The 17,846-nt window shown below is 43.7% G+C and overlaps 1 protein-coding gene across 1 annotated transcript in view; it reads right to left on the minus strand.

The window, feature by feature from the left end:
• Window positions 1-17,846, minus strand: part of SLC2A12 (solute carrier family 2 member 12) — a 58,909-nt gene that overhangs the window by 6,297 nt on the left and 34,766 nt on the right. The window contains exons 3-4 of the mRNA XM_022557038.2: window positions 12,807-12,929; window positions 9,014-9,146 (exon numbers count right to left, since the gene is read on the minus strand). Coding sequence (XP_022412746.1) covers window positions 9,014-9,146; window positions 12,807-12,929 — 256 coding nt within the window. The remainder of the gene's footprint in view (window positions 1-9,013; window positions 9,147-12,806; window positions 12,930-17,846) is intronic.

Consider the following 17,846-nt stretch of genomic DNA (forward strand, 5'->3'; position numbering starts at 1 on the left):
GGGGAATTTGAGATTTGAGGTCTAGGGAGGTGTGTTGTCTAGGATGGGGAGTCCTGCAGCTCTGTGTGTGATGATAATCCCGTCGAAGGGGGAAGTTGATGACATGCTCAAGACAAATGGAAGAACTGGCCTTTGCACCGAGAGAGGAGGTGGGCATAGATGTGGGTGGTTGAATAGATAGCGTGCAGGACAAAGTGGGCGCTCTCTCTCTCTCTGTTTTCTCAGTGAACTAAAACCCAAGACCGTCAGCAGAGCGTGAGGAAGTGGGACGGAGTGCTGGGGGCTTGAGAGGGGACAGGGTGTGAGGCCACCATCTTGGACAGTAGGAAAATCAACTGACCAGGGCCATGTGGTAGGTCGCAGGACATTCCTGAAGACCTACTTGAGACTTCTGTTCATCAATTTAAAACTGGACCTGTCAGTATAGTTGGGTGTATCTCAAGCCAAGTTCCTTGGACGCAGGGATAAAACAAGCTAAGAATTGGCTTAATCAGAATTAAGGTTTGCCTGAATGGAGGGAGAGAGGGCAGGGTAGAGGGAGGGGTGGTGCATGGGATCTAAGGAAGGTAAGAGAGGAAGTGAGGACACGGGTGATGACTCTTCAGTGGATTCCCAGTCCTGGTAGGTGCTTGAGAGAGTGAGCTGAAACGCAGAGTGGTCCGAGGGTGAGTGGGATGCTTGTGAAAGGAGCAGCAATGGGTAAAGACAGTCGAGGTTACGATCATCCTGTTTGCTCCCCTTCCCAGCATCATCCAGTCCCTCCTCCTGACAACACTCCTCTTGGCTTCAGTGATACCATATTCTCCTGGCTCCTCTCCAGCCTCACCGTTGGCTCCTTTTCAGTCCTTTCGATACTCACCCTCTGCCTGTTCTCTATGTGTTGGCGTAATCCAGGGCTTGGTCCTGCACCTCATTCTCCTCTCTGCTCTCTGACTAGATGATCTCATCAGGTTCCATAACCTAAATACCACTTACCCAAATCTGACCCTGACTCTGAGTGTCTCCAGAATTTCATACTTAACATATCCAGCTGCCAACCAGTACTATGTCCATCTGATGTCTAATGGACATCTCTGTAATCTTTCCAGCCCTGAAACCTAGTTCTGAAAGGGCTCCCCTGTGCAGTTTTCTCAAGCTAAAAATTTAGGTACCACCCTACTTCATTGCCTTACTCCTATATCCAGTTAGTTCATTAATTTATTCATTTTCAATAATGAGCTTCAATTATATGCGAAGAAATTATTCCAGGTGCTGGGAAACAACAGTGAACGAAGTATACAAAATTCCCTGCCCTCAAGGAACTTAATGGAGCGAGAGGAGAGAGACAAGAAACCAAGTGAAATATAGAAGGTACCAGCTTTGAGGGAAAAACTGAAAAAAGAGAGTGGATGCAGAGTTGGGACATGATTGTGATTTTAAATAGGGTAACAGGACAATTCAGAAGGAGATAAAGTGGTGAGACAAGTGGATATCTAAGGGAAGGGAGTTCTAGACAGAGGAAACCAGGGCAGAGACCCTGAGTCTTGAGCATCGCGTGGTGTGTTTGGGATGCGGCAGAATGGCCAGCGCAGCTGATGGCGGTGAAAGAGGGGGAGAGTAGAAGGATATGTAGGGCTGTGCGGGCCATCAGAGCCGCGGGAGGATTTGAGCAAAGGAATAGCTTGGTCATGTTTAAAGGGATCACTGGCTGCTGTGCTGAAAACAGATCGGAGGGGATGGAGGCTGAAAACAGGACCAGGCAGGTGGTTACTACAGTAACGCAGGAGAGAGCACGGCGACTCAGATCAAGGGAGGGGCAGTGCAGGTGGCAGGCTCTGGATCTATATTTTTTTTTTAATACATTTATTTATTTAATTTATTTATTTTTGGCTGCGTTGGGTCTTCATTGCTGCGTGCAGGCTTTCTCTAGTTGCAGCAAGCGGGGGCTGCTCTTCGTTGTGGTGCGCAGGCTTCTTCTTGCAGTGGCTGCTCTTGTTGCAGAGCACGGGCTCTAGGTGCACGGGCTTCAGTAGTTGCAGCACAGGGGCTCAGTAGTTGTGGCTCACAAGCTCTAGAGCACAGGCTCAGTAGTTGTGGCGCAGGGCTTAGTTGCTCCGAGGCATGTGGGATCTTCCCAGACCGGGGCTTGAACCCGTGTCCCCTGCATTGGCCGGTGGATTCTTAACCACTGCGCTTCCAGGGAAATCCCTGGATCTATTTTTAAATTAGAGCCAACACTGTTTTCTGAAAGATTGAACATGGGGTGGGAGGGAAAGAGTCAGGGGAGACGCCAAGGTTTGTGACCAGGGCAAGTAGAAGGATAAGGTTGACATCAACTGAGGTGGAAAAGTCTGCGAGTGGAGTAGGTTTGGGGAATATTGGGGTTCAATTCAGATCATGTTTGTAATATTTGTTAGACATTTGAAAAGAGTTGGAGAGCAAACAGTTGAATAGACAAGCCTTGTGTTCAGGAGAGGTATTGAAGCCGGAGATGTAAATGTTGGATTCAGCGGCATATGGATGGTGTAAAGACCATAACTTTGAGATCAATGAGCCCGCGAGGGGATAGAGGAGGGGTCAGAGGACGAAGCCCTAGGGCACACCCGCTGTAAGACAGTGAAAGATGAGATGGAGCCAGCAGAGGATGCTGAGGAGGCGCGACTGGCAGGAGACAACCAGGAGGCCGGTCCCTGAAGGCAGTGAAGCAAGTATTTTGGGAAGGAGGGCGTGCTCACCCCAGTCAGTGCTGGGGATGGTCACTGCATGAGCCATTAAGACAACAGATTAGAATTGATCACGGGGGTTTAGCAACATGGAGGTAACCAGGATGTTAAAAGGAGCAATGACAGTAGAGTAATGGCCATAAAAGTCTCATCAGAGCAGGTTCATGAGAGAATAGGAAGAGAGGAATTGCTGACAGTGAATAGGGACAACTCTGAAAGAGCTTTGCCATAAATGATGGCAAAGAATACAGGTGAAAATAAATGATAGCAGAGCAGGACTTCCCTGGTGGCACAGTGGTTAAGAATGCGCCTGCCAGCGCAGGGGTCACAAGTTCGATCCCTCGTCCAGGAAGATCCCACACGCCACGGAGCAACTAAACCTGTGCGCCACAGCTGCTGAGCCTGAGCTCTAGAGCCTGCGAGCCACAACTACTGAGCCCACATGCCACGACTACTGAAGCCCGTGTGCCTAGAGCCCATGCTCCGCAACAAGAGAAGCAATGCAATGAGAAGCCTGCACATGGCAACCAAGAGTAGCCTCCGCTCCCTGCAACTAGAGAAAGCCCGCGAGAACCAACGAAGACCCAACACAGCCAAAAATGAATAAATAAAAATAGATAAATCTAATTAAAAATATGATACAAGAGCAAAACCTAGGGAGGAAAATGGGATCAAAAGTTTTTTTTTTTAAGCTGGGGAAAAAGAATCACACAAGGTTGCTCTGCTGATGTGACAGAGATCTAGGAGAGAGGGAAGATATGGATGATGCAGGGGTGATCAGGGAGGACTATTGGGGAATGTTCTGGAGAAGGGAAGGGCAGAGGGCATGAAGTGGTTGGCTTCACATAGGAATGAGTTAAAAGATAGAACCCAGAGGGATGGTGGTGTATTTGGATGCAAATACTGACGTGTGGGTTGAGGTGGAAAGGTAAGGAAGTCCCTTTCTGATTGTGTTCATTTCTTCCGTGAAGTCAGGAGCAAGGCTGTTGGCGGGAGTGAGGACGGCTAAGGAGGTGGGAGGTTTCCAGAGAGAGGCTGGCATTGAGCAGTTGTCTAGGAGAGACAGTTCATGGACAAGGGACATGGGTGATTGCCGGGTAGCATGGAGGGGGCCTCTTGAGGTCAGTCAGGATGATTGAACCTGGGCCCCAGCCCTGTGCTCGTGTGCTTTCTCAGCCGTGTTCAGCTGTGTGCCTGCAGACGCTGGCTTGGCACGCCTTAAAATAAATGAGGTCACGCCACTCCCCTGCTGAAAATACTTTAGTAGCTTCCTGTTGCACTTAGAATGAAATCCAAACTCAGTCTGTAAAGCCCCACACGTCAGTCTCCACCGACTTACCCACTGGATCTCAAAGATCGCAGCCTCCTGAGCATCTTCTGGCTCCCGGAACAGGTCCAGTGTGTTTCTGATTTGGTCTTTGCACTAGCTGTCCTCTGCCTGAATTCTCTTTCCCCTACCTTTGCAGAGTTGGCTCTTCATTACTACTCAGAGTTTATCTTAAATGTTATCTCTCAGGATAACCTTCTGAGATCACCAATCAAAAGTACCCCCCCCCGGGCTTCCCTGGTGGCACAGTGGTTAAGAATCCGCCTGCCAGTGCAGGGGACATGGGTTCAAGCCCTGGTTTGGGAAGATCCCACATGCCGCGGAGCAACTAAGCCCGTGCGCCACAACTACTGAGCCTGCACTCTAGAGCCTGTGAGCCACAACTACTGAGCCCGCGTGCCACAACTACTAAAGCCTGCATGCCTAGAGCCTATGCTCCGCAACGAGAAGCCACCGCAATGAGAAGCCCGCACACTGCAATGAAGAGTAGCCCCCACTCGCCGCAACTAGAGAGAGCCCACGCACAGTAACAAAGACCCAACGCAGCCATAAATAAATAAACAAATAAATAAATACAATAAGGTACCACCTCAAGCCATTAGGTTGGCTACTACCAAAAAAAAAAAAAATAGAAAATAACAAGTGTTGCACTACTATACATAAAATAGATAACTAATATGGGCCTACTGTATAGCACAGGGAACTCTACTCAATACTCTGTAATGACCTATATGACAAAAGAATCTAAAAAAGAGTGGATATACGTATATGTATAACTGATTCACTCTGCTGTACGGCAGACACTAACACAACACTGTAAATCAACTACTCTAATAAAAATGTACAACGAAACAAAAACCCCAAAAAACAAAAGTACCCCCACACACACACACGCTTACTATCTTAATTCTCATGGCATTTTCGCTCACTGATTAATGTTGTAGCACCTAGAACAGTGCGTGGCACGGAACAGGTGCTCAGTAAGTATTTAGCGAATAAATGAATTTGGGTGAATGAATGAAGGAATGACCACATAAAATGAGCTGCTAAAAGTGAAAAATAACCTAAGTCTCAGAACTAAAATATTTACAAAACATTAACTTGTTAGTTTCCTCTAACTGTTTCCACTTAAACTGGGGAAAAGAATGAAAGTCACAGCTGAAACAGCACATATGGCAAATGTCCCATTTCGTGTTTGTGCTTGTAGCTGGCAGGGCACAAGTTCAAAATGAAATCCTTTCAAATTACATTATTGCTGAAATCTTTTCTGACCTCTCCACTGAGTCATTGTTTATCTTACAAGAAACTTAACAACTTTGGAAGAATATTTGTTTTCTCAGCCTTGTAGAAATAGAAGGAAAAGAAGCCAACTCCAAATATGAGAAAGGAAAATATCAAGCGGTATGGAGTACCAAATTTGAAGTTAATTTGATATTATAAATAGTTTCCTTTCTTGCTGCTTAGAAAATCATTGGGACATACACATCTGGACTCTCTTTCCCTGGGGACAAAAGTTGATTAATTGTTTCATTAACTCCGAAGTTCATGAAGACTCCCTTAGCTCGGCAGTAGCCGTCCTCCATCTTCGAGTTCACTTCAACTTTCGTGTCCTCACAAGTCCCCGGGGGCTTTCCACCACCCCCACGTTCACTTAGCTAGTTCGATCACTTTTCAATACCATTACGTATTTTATTTCTATTTTTGCCTCTGCCATTTCCCTCCAGGGAACCTCGTTTAACACACATACTTCATACATAACTTTGGTCAATTTCTATCATTCAGGCTGCTTACATTTTCATTTTTAAAGCATTTGCCAACCTACTGCTTCAAGCTAAGGCATGTCCCAGGCTCTTTGATGTTGCAGAAATCAGAGTTAGCCAAGATTTCTGAAGGCAACTGTTTCCTTTCTGCCCTCAGGTACTGGGCTTTCCCCACAAAAATGCATCCCTGGTAGACACTGCTGCTTGCTGCTCCTAGAAATGAATTTGAAATGCAGAATTGTTTTGCCACCTCGTCTTTCGTAATTCGCACCTGTGCCCTTATCTCTATTTGTTCTTCTACACCAACCTCCTGGTACTTGTGGAATCTGTCTAGGGGTGGGTAGTACTTGGGCTTTTGGATCTCTCCTAATCTGCAATTTAAAACTTTCTTGGAGAGGGTCTGGATTTAAGTTTGAGTAATTCAAAAACATTTCATAATGCAGAGTTTTGTTAATTTAGACAGATTTCTTCCCCACCCCGAATTCTGAATGAATGAATATGTTTTGTTGAGTTTTAGACACCCAAATCACTATGTTCTTACAGAATGTCTTATTCTGGAGGCCTACTGGATGGAAAGATTGGCTTAAGTTTTGTCTTCAGATTTTCATTTGGTTTGAAATTTGATCCATTCTGACAGCCCCATATTAAAAAAAAAAAATCTAAAAGTTTCTTAACCTTAATTCGTTGAGCACATTCTGCCTTCAAGTTAGACTTTTTAAAAAAGAGGGCAATGAGGAGTGATTCTTAGTTTCGTCCAATTAATTCATTACTGCTTTCTCCCTGCTTCAATTTTTTAGCTAGTACTGCTCACAAGAATTGTAACAAACCTTTATTTTTAAAGGCATTCTCTACCCCAACACATATGCCCTTCCTTTGCACTTGCCAACACAGTGTATTGCAGTGGTCTGTTTTCTGGTCTGCCTCTCCAAATAAAGGAGCTATGGATTCTTTTTCTCCTATATTTTCAGTCCTTTCCTAATACAGTGTCTGCTCCATCGTAGATAATCAACAAAGAGTTGAATGAATAATCTCTGAAGTTGCGGGCAGGGAGTGGTATGGTGCAGGCCATATGTCTCCCTTTTCTGAACACATACCTCTTGCTGTTGCACAGATTGTTAGATCATAAGATTAAATCTCGTCTGTGATCCACAGATCAAAACTTGTTGTGGTTTATATTGTTACCCATAATCTAATCCCCACACACAATGAATTCAGCACCGGATTGACCACAGGGTATCCAGCTGAACAGTGGATACTTTTTAATCATCTCCTAGGAGTCGATTTCAAGCTAGGCACTGTAGAGGCTACCTACGAAAGATAACGGGCCAAGGCCGCTCCCGGATGCCAAAACTTTATCACCTGCTTAATTAAGGAAGTGAAATCACTGGAGTTTTAGCTAAGGCAATGTAAAAAGAAAATGGGGGGAATTCCCTGGCAGTCCAGTGGTTAGGGCTCCCCATGTCCACTGCAAGGGGCACAGGTTCGACCCCTGGTCAGGAAACTTAAGATCCTGCATGCCCTGTGGCGTGACCGAAAAAAAAAAAAAAAAAAAAGTGGGACTAGAAAATATTGATGATCCTGGTGCAAGGAATACTATCAGGGCTAGGGTTACTCAAGGCTTTGAAGATGAGGATTTGCATTGGCCCTCAAGGCATAAGGCTATAGGGTTAGCTCTTCAAAGATAACTCTCATGTTACAGTTTACAGATGAATGCACTGCGTTATCAAGGTCTGAGGCTGTTAGTTATTTGAATCATGTATGTGTAATTAATTGTCCTTCAGATTCTGTGCTCTCCAAGAAATCCAGTTATTTGACTTCAACTTGAATAGAGCCAGGCAATGCTCTGGCCAGGCCAAGGAGATAGCTGGCTTTCCTGACAATTATATTTCTCTTTGTAAATGAATGCTTTTCATTTTCATTGAAGGCTTTAAAAATAGGGCCTTATCAGCATCAAAAATTATCCCTACAGTTGACATTTACCTTGAGTTAAGAGAAAAGTTTTTCTGCTTACCAAAATGAAATGTCTTTAAAATGTAAACCTTTTTTTTTTTTTTTTCCTTTGGCCACTCCTCTCGGCTTGTGAGAGCTTAGTTCCCTGACCAGGTATTGAACCCGGGCCCTGACAGTGAGAGTGACAAGTCCTAACCACTGGACCGCCAGGGAATTCCCTGTAAACCATTTTAAAGTATATAAGGTACAAAGTAAAAATCATCCATACTCCTACTTACTTCATACCCTAATAATAATAAAAAAATATTATATAATACTAATAAGCCAGGATTAAGAGCTCGGTCTATATATTTGTACACATACCTACCATCAATTCACCTATCAGGTTTACCCTTCCTTCAGACAAAAGCTGAAGAATCACTATGCCCACAATTTCTGTAGCCATCATACATTTCTCTCTACTGTAATGAAAGTTTTTTTAGAAGAAAGGCACAAACTGTAATTATGTAGTTTCCTCCTGTTATATTAAAGTCCACGAACAAGTATCCCTACATTTTTGGGCAGAATGATTAAATCCTAGGAAGAGCAACAGGTTCCCCTTCATTCCTGGCCCCTGTGCATCCTCTCCTCCCCCAGGCCACAGTTTCAACAGTCAGAGCTGTGAGACCTGCTCCTAAAGAAAAGGGGAGTATTCTACAGGCCACTGCTATGTCAAATTGTTCAAGCAGTGTCTCCATATAAATTTTATTTAACCAGTGTTCTAACTGCCTATTCATGTAGGAAACTCTTTATCTTTCTTAGTGCACTTTGTGCCATTTTTGGAATAATTGTAGACATTTAAGCCCAAGAGTTTTCCTGGTAACCTTAGCCTTAACAAGTGTTTAGGGCTTAGAGACCTACAAGTGTGGTAGAGGTGGAAGGCTGAAGCCCACGGTGCTAGCACAAGGCAAGCATGACATTCCAGGACCACCTGAAACCCCAAGCAACTCCCACCCACTGTGTGGAAAACCAGAGATGGGCGAGGTTCTTCAATCATTACTGAAAAGAGCTTTGAAAGTTTCACTTGTTAGAAAGCTCTGCTTATTCTAATTCCTTAGCTGAATTAGCCAAATTAAACGCATGGCAGAGAAACTCGAATTATGCTTTGAGATATGGTTTCTCCACCAAAGGGAATATCCTAAAAAATTTCAGATATTATTATTATTCCACTGTATATAAAAGCTGAAGTTTTGATCAAAGAGTGTTGTTTGGAGAGCAATGCACATAATACTCACTCTTTTGCCAGCTCCATTGATATTTGTTCCAAAGAGCATCCCTTTGTTTCGGGTATAAACACAACAACAAAAACCAGAGATGCTAGACTCATAATTGTATATATAAAGCACACACATGGCAGGCCAATGAGATCTAGAGAGGACAAAAGAAATTGGTTAGAGATGCATTTTGTGTTGCTTTCATCCCATTTGTGGACAGCTGCTTCTTAGAGCATATATGAAAACATATGTCTTTTCAAACATGCTGGTTGTATCCAGGGAAATAGCAATCACAAATTAAAAATATAGCCAGCCTCTGAAAGTTTCATTTTCACAAACAACCCCAGCTTTCTCTGGTAAAGTGAATAGCAGTCTTGTAAATATCACAATTTAAACCCAATGCCATCTTCTTGGTGAACATAATACTTTTCGTTTTCAAAATGGTAATAGAGGACTTCCCTGGTGGCGCAGTGGTTGAGAGTCCGCCTGCCGATGCAGGGGACACGGGTTCGTGCCCCGGTCCGGGAAGATCCCACATGCCGCGGAGCGGCTGGGCCCGTGAGCCATGGCCGCTGAGCCTGCGCGTCCGGAGTCTGTGCTCCGCAGCGGGAGAGGCCGCAACAGTGAGAGGCCCGCGTACCGCAAAAAAAAAAAAAAAAAAAAAAAAATGGTAATAGAAATGCTCATTGCCAAAAAAAAAAAAAAAAAAAACTCAAACAACACAGAAACACATAAAACAGAAGGTAAACTATCTCCTCTCTCCTCACCCTCTACCATTCCTCTCTTGGGAATCCCCGCCATAGCAGTTTGGTTTCTACTTGGTAGACATTTTTAAAGACATATTTATACAGATGGACTCTTCTTGGAATGAGCTCCCCCTTCTTTACTCTGATTTGAATAAATCGTTTCATGTTGGCAATATTTCATCATTTTAGTAGCTGACAGTATTTGTAATACTGCTTCCTGGATTCAGAGAAAAAAAGGGATAATGGTTCGAATGAAAGACATTGACTTGCTAAGATGCATCAAAAAGAAGCAGGACCCTCCAGGTTTTGATGGATCTCACCCGCCAACCTAGTTTTCCCTCTGAGCGCTTCTAGCCAGAGGTACAGTCCCTTTGTAGTACTGACCAAGGTCAAGGTATGTTAGCTGGTGAGAGGTGGCCCCCGATGCACTTGAGTCTGCCCTTGCACTGCGGCACCCCAGGCTCAGCGGAAAGTCCAGCGTGGCCAGGAGCAGGGAGGAGGAGGCTGGATTTTTTTGAACACAGGCTCAGACCAGCCACAGACTGAAACAATGCAAATAGCCCTTAGCGGCCACAAATCACAACTGGTCAGTCGGGAACACTGACTGAGCAGTTATGCGGAAGGCATTTGGTAATGCAAAGTGGAAGGAGCTATGCATATTAACCACTTATAGGTCAGCTGTGCTGAGGTGGGGGGAAGCAGGGAGAAGGAACAACTCTGCCGTCCTTCTGGCAATTTTAATTGAAGTCCGCTCCCTCTGTGCTTTTCTTGCTGCTAACACAGGGTTTTGTCCAAGAGAGTGCTTAATAAAGTGCTTGGAGAACTGGTCCTTCTTTCCTCTCTGGGGCATAAAACCAGAAGATAAAAAAGTGGAAAAAAAAAATAAAACCCAAAACGTCATCTCAGCAAACTTATATGCTCTTCTGTTTGAGTATTTTCAGTAACAAGGAGCTCATCACTTATCAAAAATGCACACTACATTGTGAGTCAGCCCTGTCTGTTTCAAACATATTCCTCACTCATTCCTAAGCCCAAGACTACCTTCCGGGAACTTGGGTTCAGAGGTTCTGCTTTGTCCTCTGGATCAGCCTTCCTCATCCCTTCTTCACGAAAGTGGCGCAAATATTTGAATGCACCTCCATCCCTTGCTGAGCATCCTCTTGTCCAAGTCAAACTCCCAAACTCTTGCAACCGTTCTTCACAGACCATAGGTCACCTGCCACGTTATCCAGGTTGCCCTCCCTTGGTGGGCACACTGCAACCCTCGTCAAATATTTTACTCAGAGCTGAGAGCAATACTGCAGCTGTATTATGAGCACAGCAGAGTATGTCTGTGTCTCTGGTACACTCTGTTCTTATTGATACAGCTGAAATTGTGCTAAAAGTTGGTGTCCAAGGGCTTGCCACCAAGCAGAACCCTTATATCTTTTACTTGGAAAATTGATTTTTGAAAAGAAGTACAGAATTTCAAACTTAGTCCAATGAAATGTCATTTACAGGTTTGAGCTCATTCCAGAATTTTTTTTTTTAATGAGTATGCTTTCCCAACATTTGTTCTAAGAGCCCATGCAGAACTTCTGAATCTTCATCAAGCTCATCCTATGTATTAGCTATCCTTCCCAGAAATTCGCGTCGTCTTTATTCATCCTTCATCATTTCCATTCTTTCTTTTATATTTCTCCTTCTCCATATAAATAGTAGGTAAGCGTGTGTGTTGTGTGTGTGTGAGAAGGTGAAGGGCACGGGTCTATGTGTGTGATCTGAGCAGGAGACGTACGGTTGATGCAAATGACCAGTTCCTGTGTTTCCTTTCATCTTGGGCTATTTCCAAAAATGTAGGACATAAATATTTTTAAGTTTTGTGTAAAAACCCAAACTGTGCTTAATTAATAACTCTAAAAGTTCATTTCCAAAAGTAGATATATTCCAAAAAAAGTCAACAAGATTCAGAAGTACTACATATAGATATATACTTTTTTGACTATACATCCACTTTTGAAATGGTATCAATATATATTATCTCTGTATTATAGATACTATTTAATATTTATGCATTATATATATACATATAAAATAAAGGAAGGGACGAAAACTCAACTCATTGGTCAGTTTTGGAGGATGCTGGGGAACTACCTCATTATTTTGAAAAGTAGAAAATAAAGAGAAATTTTCAAACATTAATCTTGGTTTTCTTATATGATTCATACTTCGGGCAGGCAAATAACTAATGAGAAGAAATTTCTCCTTAAGAGAAGTATTGCTGATAAAAAACTTAGTAGGAATAATGAAATGAAGATAACGGATCTGGGAAATGATCCTCAAAGGATGCAGGCATGACAAAGTGGGAGATAAGCGCACAGGACATGCCTCTGATGGCAGGACACAGGCCATCACCTGGGAAGGAGTTTGCAAATAAACAAGAAAATCTAAATCTTTGTCAGCCTCTACATCTAAATAGCAGTTTACAGGAAACACAAAGGACAGAGGGTCACGTGATGTTACTACAATCAGCAAATCCAACCCCGGGGAAAACTCTATGAAACAAACGACCCAGTTTCTTCATTAAAAATATAAAGTGTAGGGGGAGGAGAAACGGAGGTGAAACCTACAGATTATGAGACATATCAATCAACCATAAATTAAGTATTTGGACTGTGATTCAAACAAACTATAAAAAATAATTATGAGACAATTGGAGGGATGTGAACACAGACTGGATACTTGATACCAAGAGACTATTAATAGTATAATATTTTTAGGTGTGATAATGATGTTGAAGTTATAGTGTTTAAATGTCTTATCTTTTAGAGGTCCCTGCTGAAATTTTAGAGACAAAATGACGTGTTTGGACAATGACTCCAAATAATGTGGGGGGCAGAGCAGGTGGGGTCATAAATGAAGACTGATAAAGTTTTAAATTGGGTGGTCAGTACATCAGGTTCACTGCCATTCTCTTTACTTTTGAGTGTGTTTGAAAATGTTGACGAGAAAATGTTTTTCAGGCGAGTGTGCTTCCCTAAGATTTGTCCTAAGAGCACAAAAGGCGTTAGAGGAAAGCGAGTTCTTACCTGTCACAGTCAAAAAGGTCAGAGAAATGAGGAGGTTGATGCCCCAGTTCATGCTAGAAGTTAGAGCCATGGCTCGTCCTCGAATTCCACCAGGAAAAATCTCACTCAGCACCAGCCAGGGCACTGGAAGACAAGGAAGAGTGGGTGGGGGACAGCAAAATGATCAAAAAGCCATTGAAGCTGAGGGCCAGCCCACTGACCTCTGCCCTAGTCCCACGTGATCTGTGGTTGGAGAGCAGGGCCATGTCCTTTTACAGGACGAGGGAGGAGAGAGTGTGCCTCCTCCTCACCTCCAATCAAGTGAGAAGGGATTCAGGAGAAACGCTGAGAGAGCTTGACAATGGTCCCTGGAAGTAGAGGGAGGGACATAAAGGGCTGGGTAGGGGACACTGGCCTGAGAAATGCAAACAGAAAGGGCAGTGGCTAAGGCCACCTACCCACGACAAGGGGCAGCTGTGAGCCTCAGTGCCAGAGCCCGCCTCTATCTGCTTTCTTCTGGGCCCTTTCCTGTAACCTCCTCTGCCCCCGACCTTTGCCAAGTCCAACATCATAGCTACTGAGTGGGTAGGAGGTAGAGCCAGGAGGGCGGAGGAAGGAGGCTGGCTCCTCTCCCCTCCCCCACTTGGGCTTCCTGGCCTGTGGCAAGCTGGGTGGAGAGAAGCTCTCAATTAGACAGAGCTCCAGGATTCGATGTTATGCCAGACCAAACATTTGACTTTCTGAAAGGAGACTCTTCTTGGCACGAAAACTGATCAGAGGACTTTTTATGATCTGAGAGTGACACAAAACATTACAGGACCTGCCCGACGGGATTAGAAAGCACAGCAGAGGAGCAAATTAACTTGTCTTCTGCTCACAGCCTATCAAATCCAGTTTGCCGAATAGCTACCAGTTCTTCCAATGGGCTGAGACCTTTACAAACCTTATCTCATTTGATCCTCGCTGAATTCCTACCAGATAGGAACTATATCACTCTCCCTCTTTTATAGAAGAGGAAATGGAGGCTTAAAGGAGTTCATAATTTGCCAAGGTCCCAGAGCTCAGAGGTGGCAGCAGAGGTAGCGTTGAGCCTGGGTAGCCTCTGGAACTCATGATTTTTCATCTTGGTTCTCTCTTGGGGGTGGCTCAATAAATATTCGTTAATGAATACATAAATGTGGAGTATCAGCACCTCTGATTCTGAGGAAAGAAGGGCTCAGGAGCTGTCCCAGCCCTGCTCCCTGCTGGCTAAGTCACATTGTGTTGCAAAGCCGGTGTTCAGATACAGACCAGATGCATCCTCTTGCCCAAGAGGAGGCGGTGTGAGGGAAGAAGCGAGAGGCCAGGGAGCGGCCCCCCGCCAGCAACCACCTGGGCTGCCAGGGCCAGCCAGAATCATGGAGCAGTCACCTGTGTCTCTGATTGAAAACTCACCTCTCGCGAGAAGATCATGCTCTGTAGAGAAAACACCTGCTCGGAGTAAATGTGCTGTTTTAAAGTAAGAAAAATATTTAAATTATACAAGAGGGCTGGAAACACATTTTTTTTCTTGATTATCTTCTCCAAGTGAATCTACGTAGGGCGGGGGCGAGCACCGTAACCAAAGGAGCATGATTATTATTGTTCTAATTAATAGGGAATTCAAAAATAACATTCCAGATCCCTCCCCTCCACTCTTTCCCCCAGAAGACCTTCACTAGATTCTTGCAGATTATATCCTTGGAGACGGGTGCAAAGCTCAGGTAACCTCGCCTTGAGGTTTGCAAGACAGGGGATCTGGATCTGAGTAGAATGACAGCTGCATAATTCTGGTGAAGCCTTTGTAATGACCTGTCCTTGGGCAAATACAAGATGAAAGTATGTAAGTCCACTCTGTTGAAGAGAAATAACCTATGCTGCAAGCCAATCCCCCAGGCCCCTTCCTGCCTTGGGTATTTGGTGAGGGTAGGGGTGGAGCAGAGCTTTCCTTATGGTCTTTTGCTCTAGCAGCCGTGAGGAAAAGGTGGGGGAATGGACATGCTGATCTTCTTTGACAAGGGTTAGCACTGGTTTTCTTGATCTACTTCCATCCCCACTTCATCACCTCTGATATACCCCACTTCCCCTCCCCACCTTGCATCATGATGGCTTCTTGGAATTATTTGGTGGGGTTTGGGGAAAATCCTTTCCACGCTGTCCTCAGATGAGAATGAGTTGATCCTGCTGTTACAGAGAGTGGTGGATCTTACCAACAAGAAGATGGGACAGTTGCACAAAGCACTAGTTATAAGTGCTCAGTCTGAACTGTCAAGGGCTCACCTAAAAGCACCCAGCAACCACACTGAGGCCTGTCCTAGGCATGCATTCAGTGCAGCAGCTGAGCCAAGTTCTTGGGCAGTTTAACCAGTCAGTGAGCAATGAACTGAATACTGAAAAACAGACTTCCGTCAGTCTCTGATGGGCCCTTGTTGTCAGGCAAAACTTACACCTGACATTTCCAAAAGTAATATATCATTGCTAAAAGCGACTACTTCTTTTTTGATCTAGTGGAGAAAATTTAAGAATCGATGCCTTGGTTTAGGTAATATTGACAAACTGGATGTTGAAGCAATTGACAAAGGTTTTGACAACGATGGTTCAACACCCCCAATATGGACCCTGTCAAGTCAAAAATAAGGAGAGTAAATAATAGTAAATTGGGCTTCCCTGGTGGCGCAGTGGTTGAGAGTCCGCCTGCCGATGCAGGGGACACGGGTTCATGCCCCGGTCCGGGAAGATCCCACATGCCGTGGAGCGGCTGGGCCCGTGAGCCATGGCCGCTGAGCCTGCGCGTCCGGAGCCTGTGCTCCGCAACGGGAGAGACCATAACAGTGAGAGGCCCGCGTACCGCAAAAAAAAAAAAATAATAATAATAATAGTAAATTAATTTAAATAATTAATTAATTAATAATAATGTTAAAATAATTTTAACAATGATCTCAGAACCATAAAAATCGCAGGTTTTCAGATCCAGAGAGCGTGAAATAAAAATCTGAAAGTGGAACTTGCAGCAGGATAGAATTTACTGAGAGGGTAAAGTCTTTCCATGGAAGACTTAGGAGCAAGATGGTGCCAGAATCTTATAGGCCTCCATGTTGCCTGAAAAAGGGCTGTGAGCACCCAAAGCAGAAGGAATGGAGAAGCTCTTTCAATTCATAAGTAAAGAGCAAAGAGGTATAAATCATCACATGCGGATATATATTGGTATTTAATAATAACAGGTGGAAGGTTTTTTTTGTTGTTTGTTTGTTTGTTTGAATCCCTAATGTTTTTCCAATGAGATGGCCTAATTTCTCTCCAACAAAAATCAAGCTATTGTCACATGCCACAGTAAAATGGTGGCTCTCTCTGGCTGTCCTCATTATACCCTTCCCTGATGACAGGCCCACAGGGGGTGCTTTGCGCTATCTGCTCGTGAGGAATCCACAGAGTAGTCAGAGATATAATAACTCTTCTACAGTGAATGAAGCCACTCACTGCAGCTTAGCAGGCCCTGCAACAATTCTCCTCAATGCCTATTATTTCACCTTTAACCCCATTATTCTAGGCCCACCTCAGCAATATGGACTTGTGTAAATGTCAGTCTGCACGTGTCTTTAAAGTCTTCTCTAGGTTACAAGGGTTGAGGAAATTTTGGTCTTGCTGGGAGCTAATTGTCCACAAATATTGAAACTCATATTTCACATGGCAGTAAATCACCAGGGCTGCCCATCAGAACTTGCCTGATCCAGATGAAATCTGCAGAGTTTATGGCTACACAGAGTGTCATAAAAAGACCATGAAGGACAAATACGTTGAAATGTCTTTGTTTGTAATGGAGGACATGAGCTTGAATGAATAGGGCCAATCAGTGGAAATGGCTGAGCTCTGTCGCATATCAACAGCCACACTTAGCTCCTCCCTCCTCCATATTTCAGCCACTGCTGAACAATTTTTTCCACTGAGGCTGTCATTTCTCTCCCTGTGCTTTCAGATTCAAACCCCGCAGCATTTCAGGCATGCTTTCCATTTGGCTTGAGCATTTTCTGAACCACCTGGCATGGCAGCCTCAGGTTTGAAAGACTCATGGAGGCCTTGAAACTCTTACCAGGGAACTCCTAGTAACTTTGGAGGAAGTTCTACACTTAGGCTGCAGAGTTCTCAACAACTTGATGGAGCCAGTGTCCTATACTTTGTAGGAGTGAAGCCAATTAAATTATGGCCCTATAAGTTCCTTGAGTGGGAAAGTCTTGTCCTTTAAAAATATACTCCACCGTAGGCCACCATCTCCAATATCAGCAGTGATACTGTAGCTTTATTTTTATTTTTTGTATTCTCCCTTTTCTCAGTCTCTCTGAGTTTTGCTTACTCCTGGCCTCTTTTAAAATACTTTTTTCAAGAATATGATCTTGGATTACTTAACAAACCAAGGAAAACAATGAAATAAAACCTCAATGTTCCCAATCTTTCTATCTTAATGATTTCTAGTCAGAATCAACCGAAATGATTTCTTAAAATACTTTTTAGGAAATTGGATTAAATGAAATAACCCTTAATAAAAAATGCCAGAGTTAAAAATGGAACCCTTTTGTGATCAGGTACTAATTGGGAATAAGAACGGTGGCAGTGGTCTCCAAACTTTCTTGCTTGTGTAGCCTTTAAAATAATTAGAAAAACTAAGTACTTTCTTTCATTTATAAATCAACATCTAACATTTTTTACCATAAATTTAAATGACAGCAAAAGACGCAATTTCTATGGTATTTTTAAACTCTATATTTACAGTAGAGAATAATTATATCACTCAAGTATTTCCAGTGGAATTTAAATACAATACCTATTTGATACTCATCTTCATCCATTTAAAAATATAACAATAAGGCATTTAACATAAAGTTGACATCATTTTCAAATAGACGAAATGTGGGGGACTTCCTTGGCGGTCCAGTGGTTAAGACTCCGCACTTTCAATGCAGGGGACGCGGGTTCGATTCCTGGTCAGGGAACTAGGATCCCACATGCCCCGTGGCACAGGCCAAAAAAGAAAAAAAGGGAGATGAAATG

This window comes from Delphinapterus leucas, chromosome 12, assembly GCF_059928025.1.
Source record: "Delphinapterus leucas isolate spDelLeu-1000000601 "Yukka" chromosome 12, BTC_Dleu_Yukka2, whole genome shotgun sequence".
NCBI classification, from domain to species: Eukaryota; Metazoa; Chordata; class Mammalia; order Artiodactyla; family Monodontidae; genus Delphinapterus; species Delphinapterus leucas.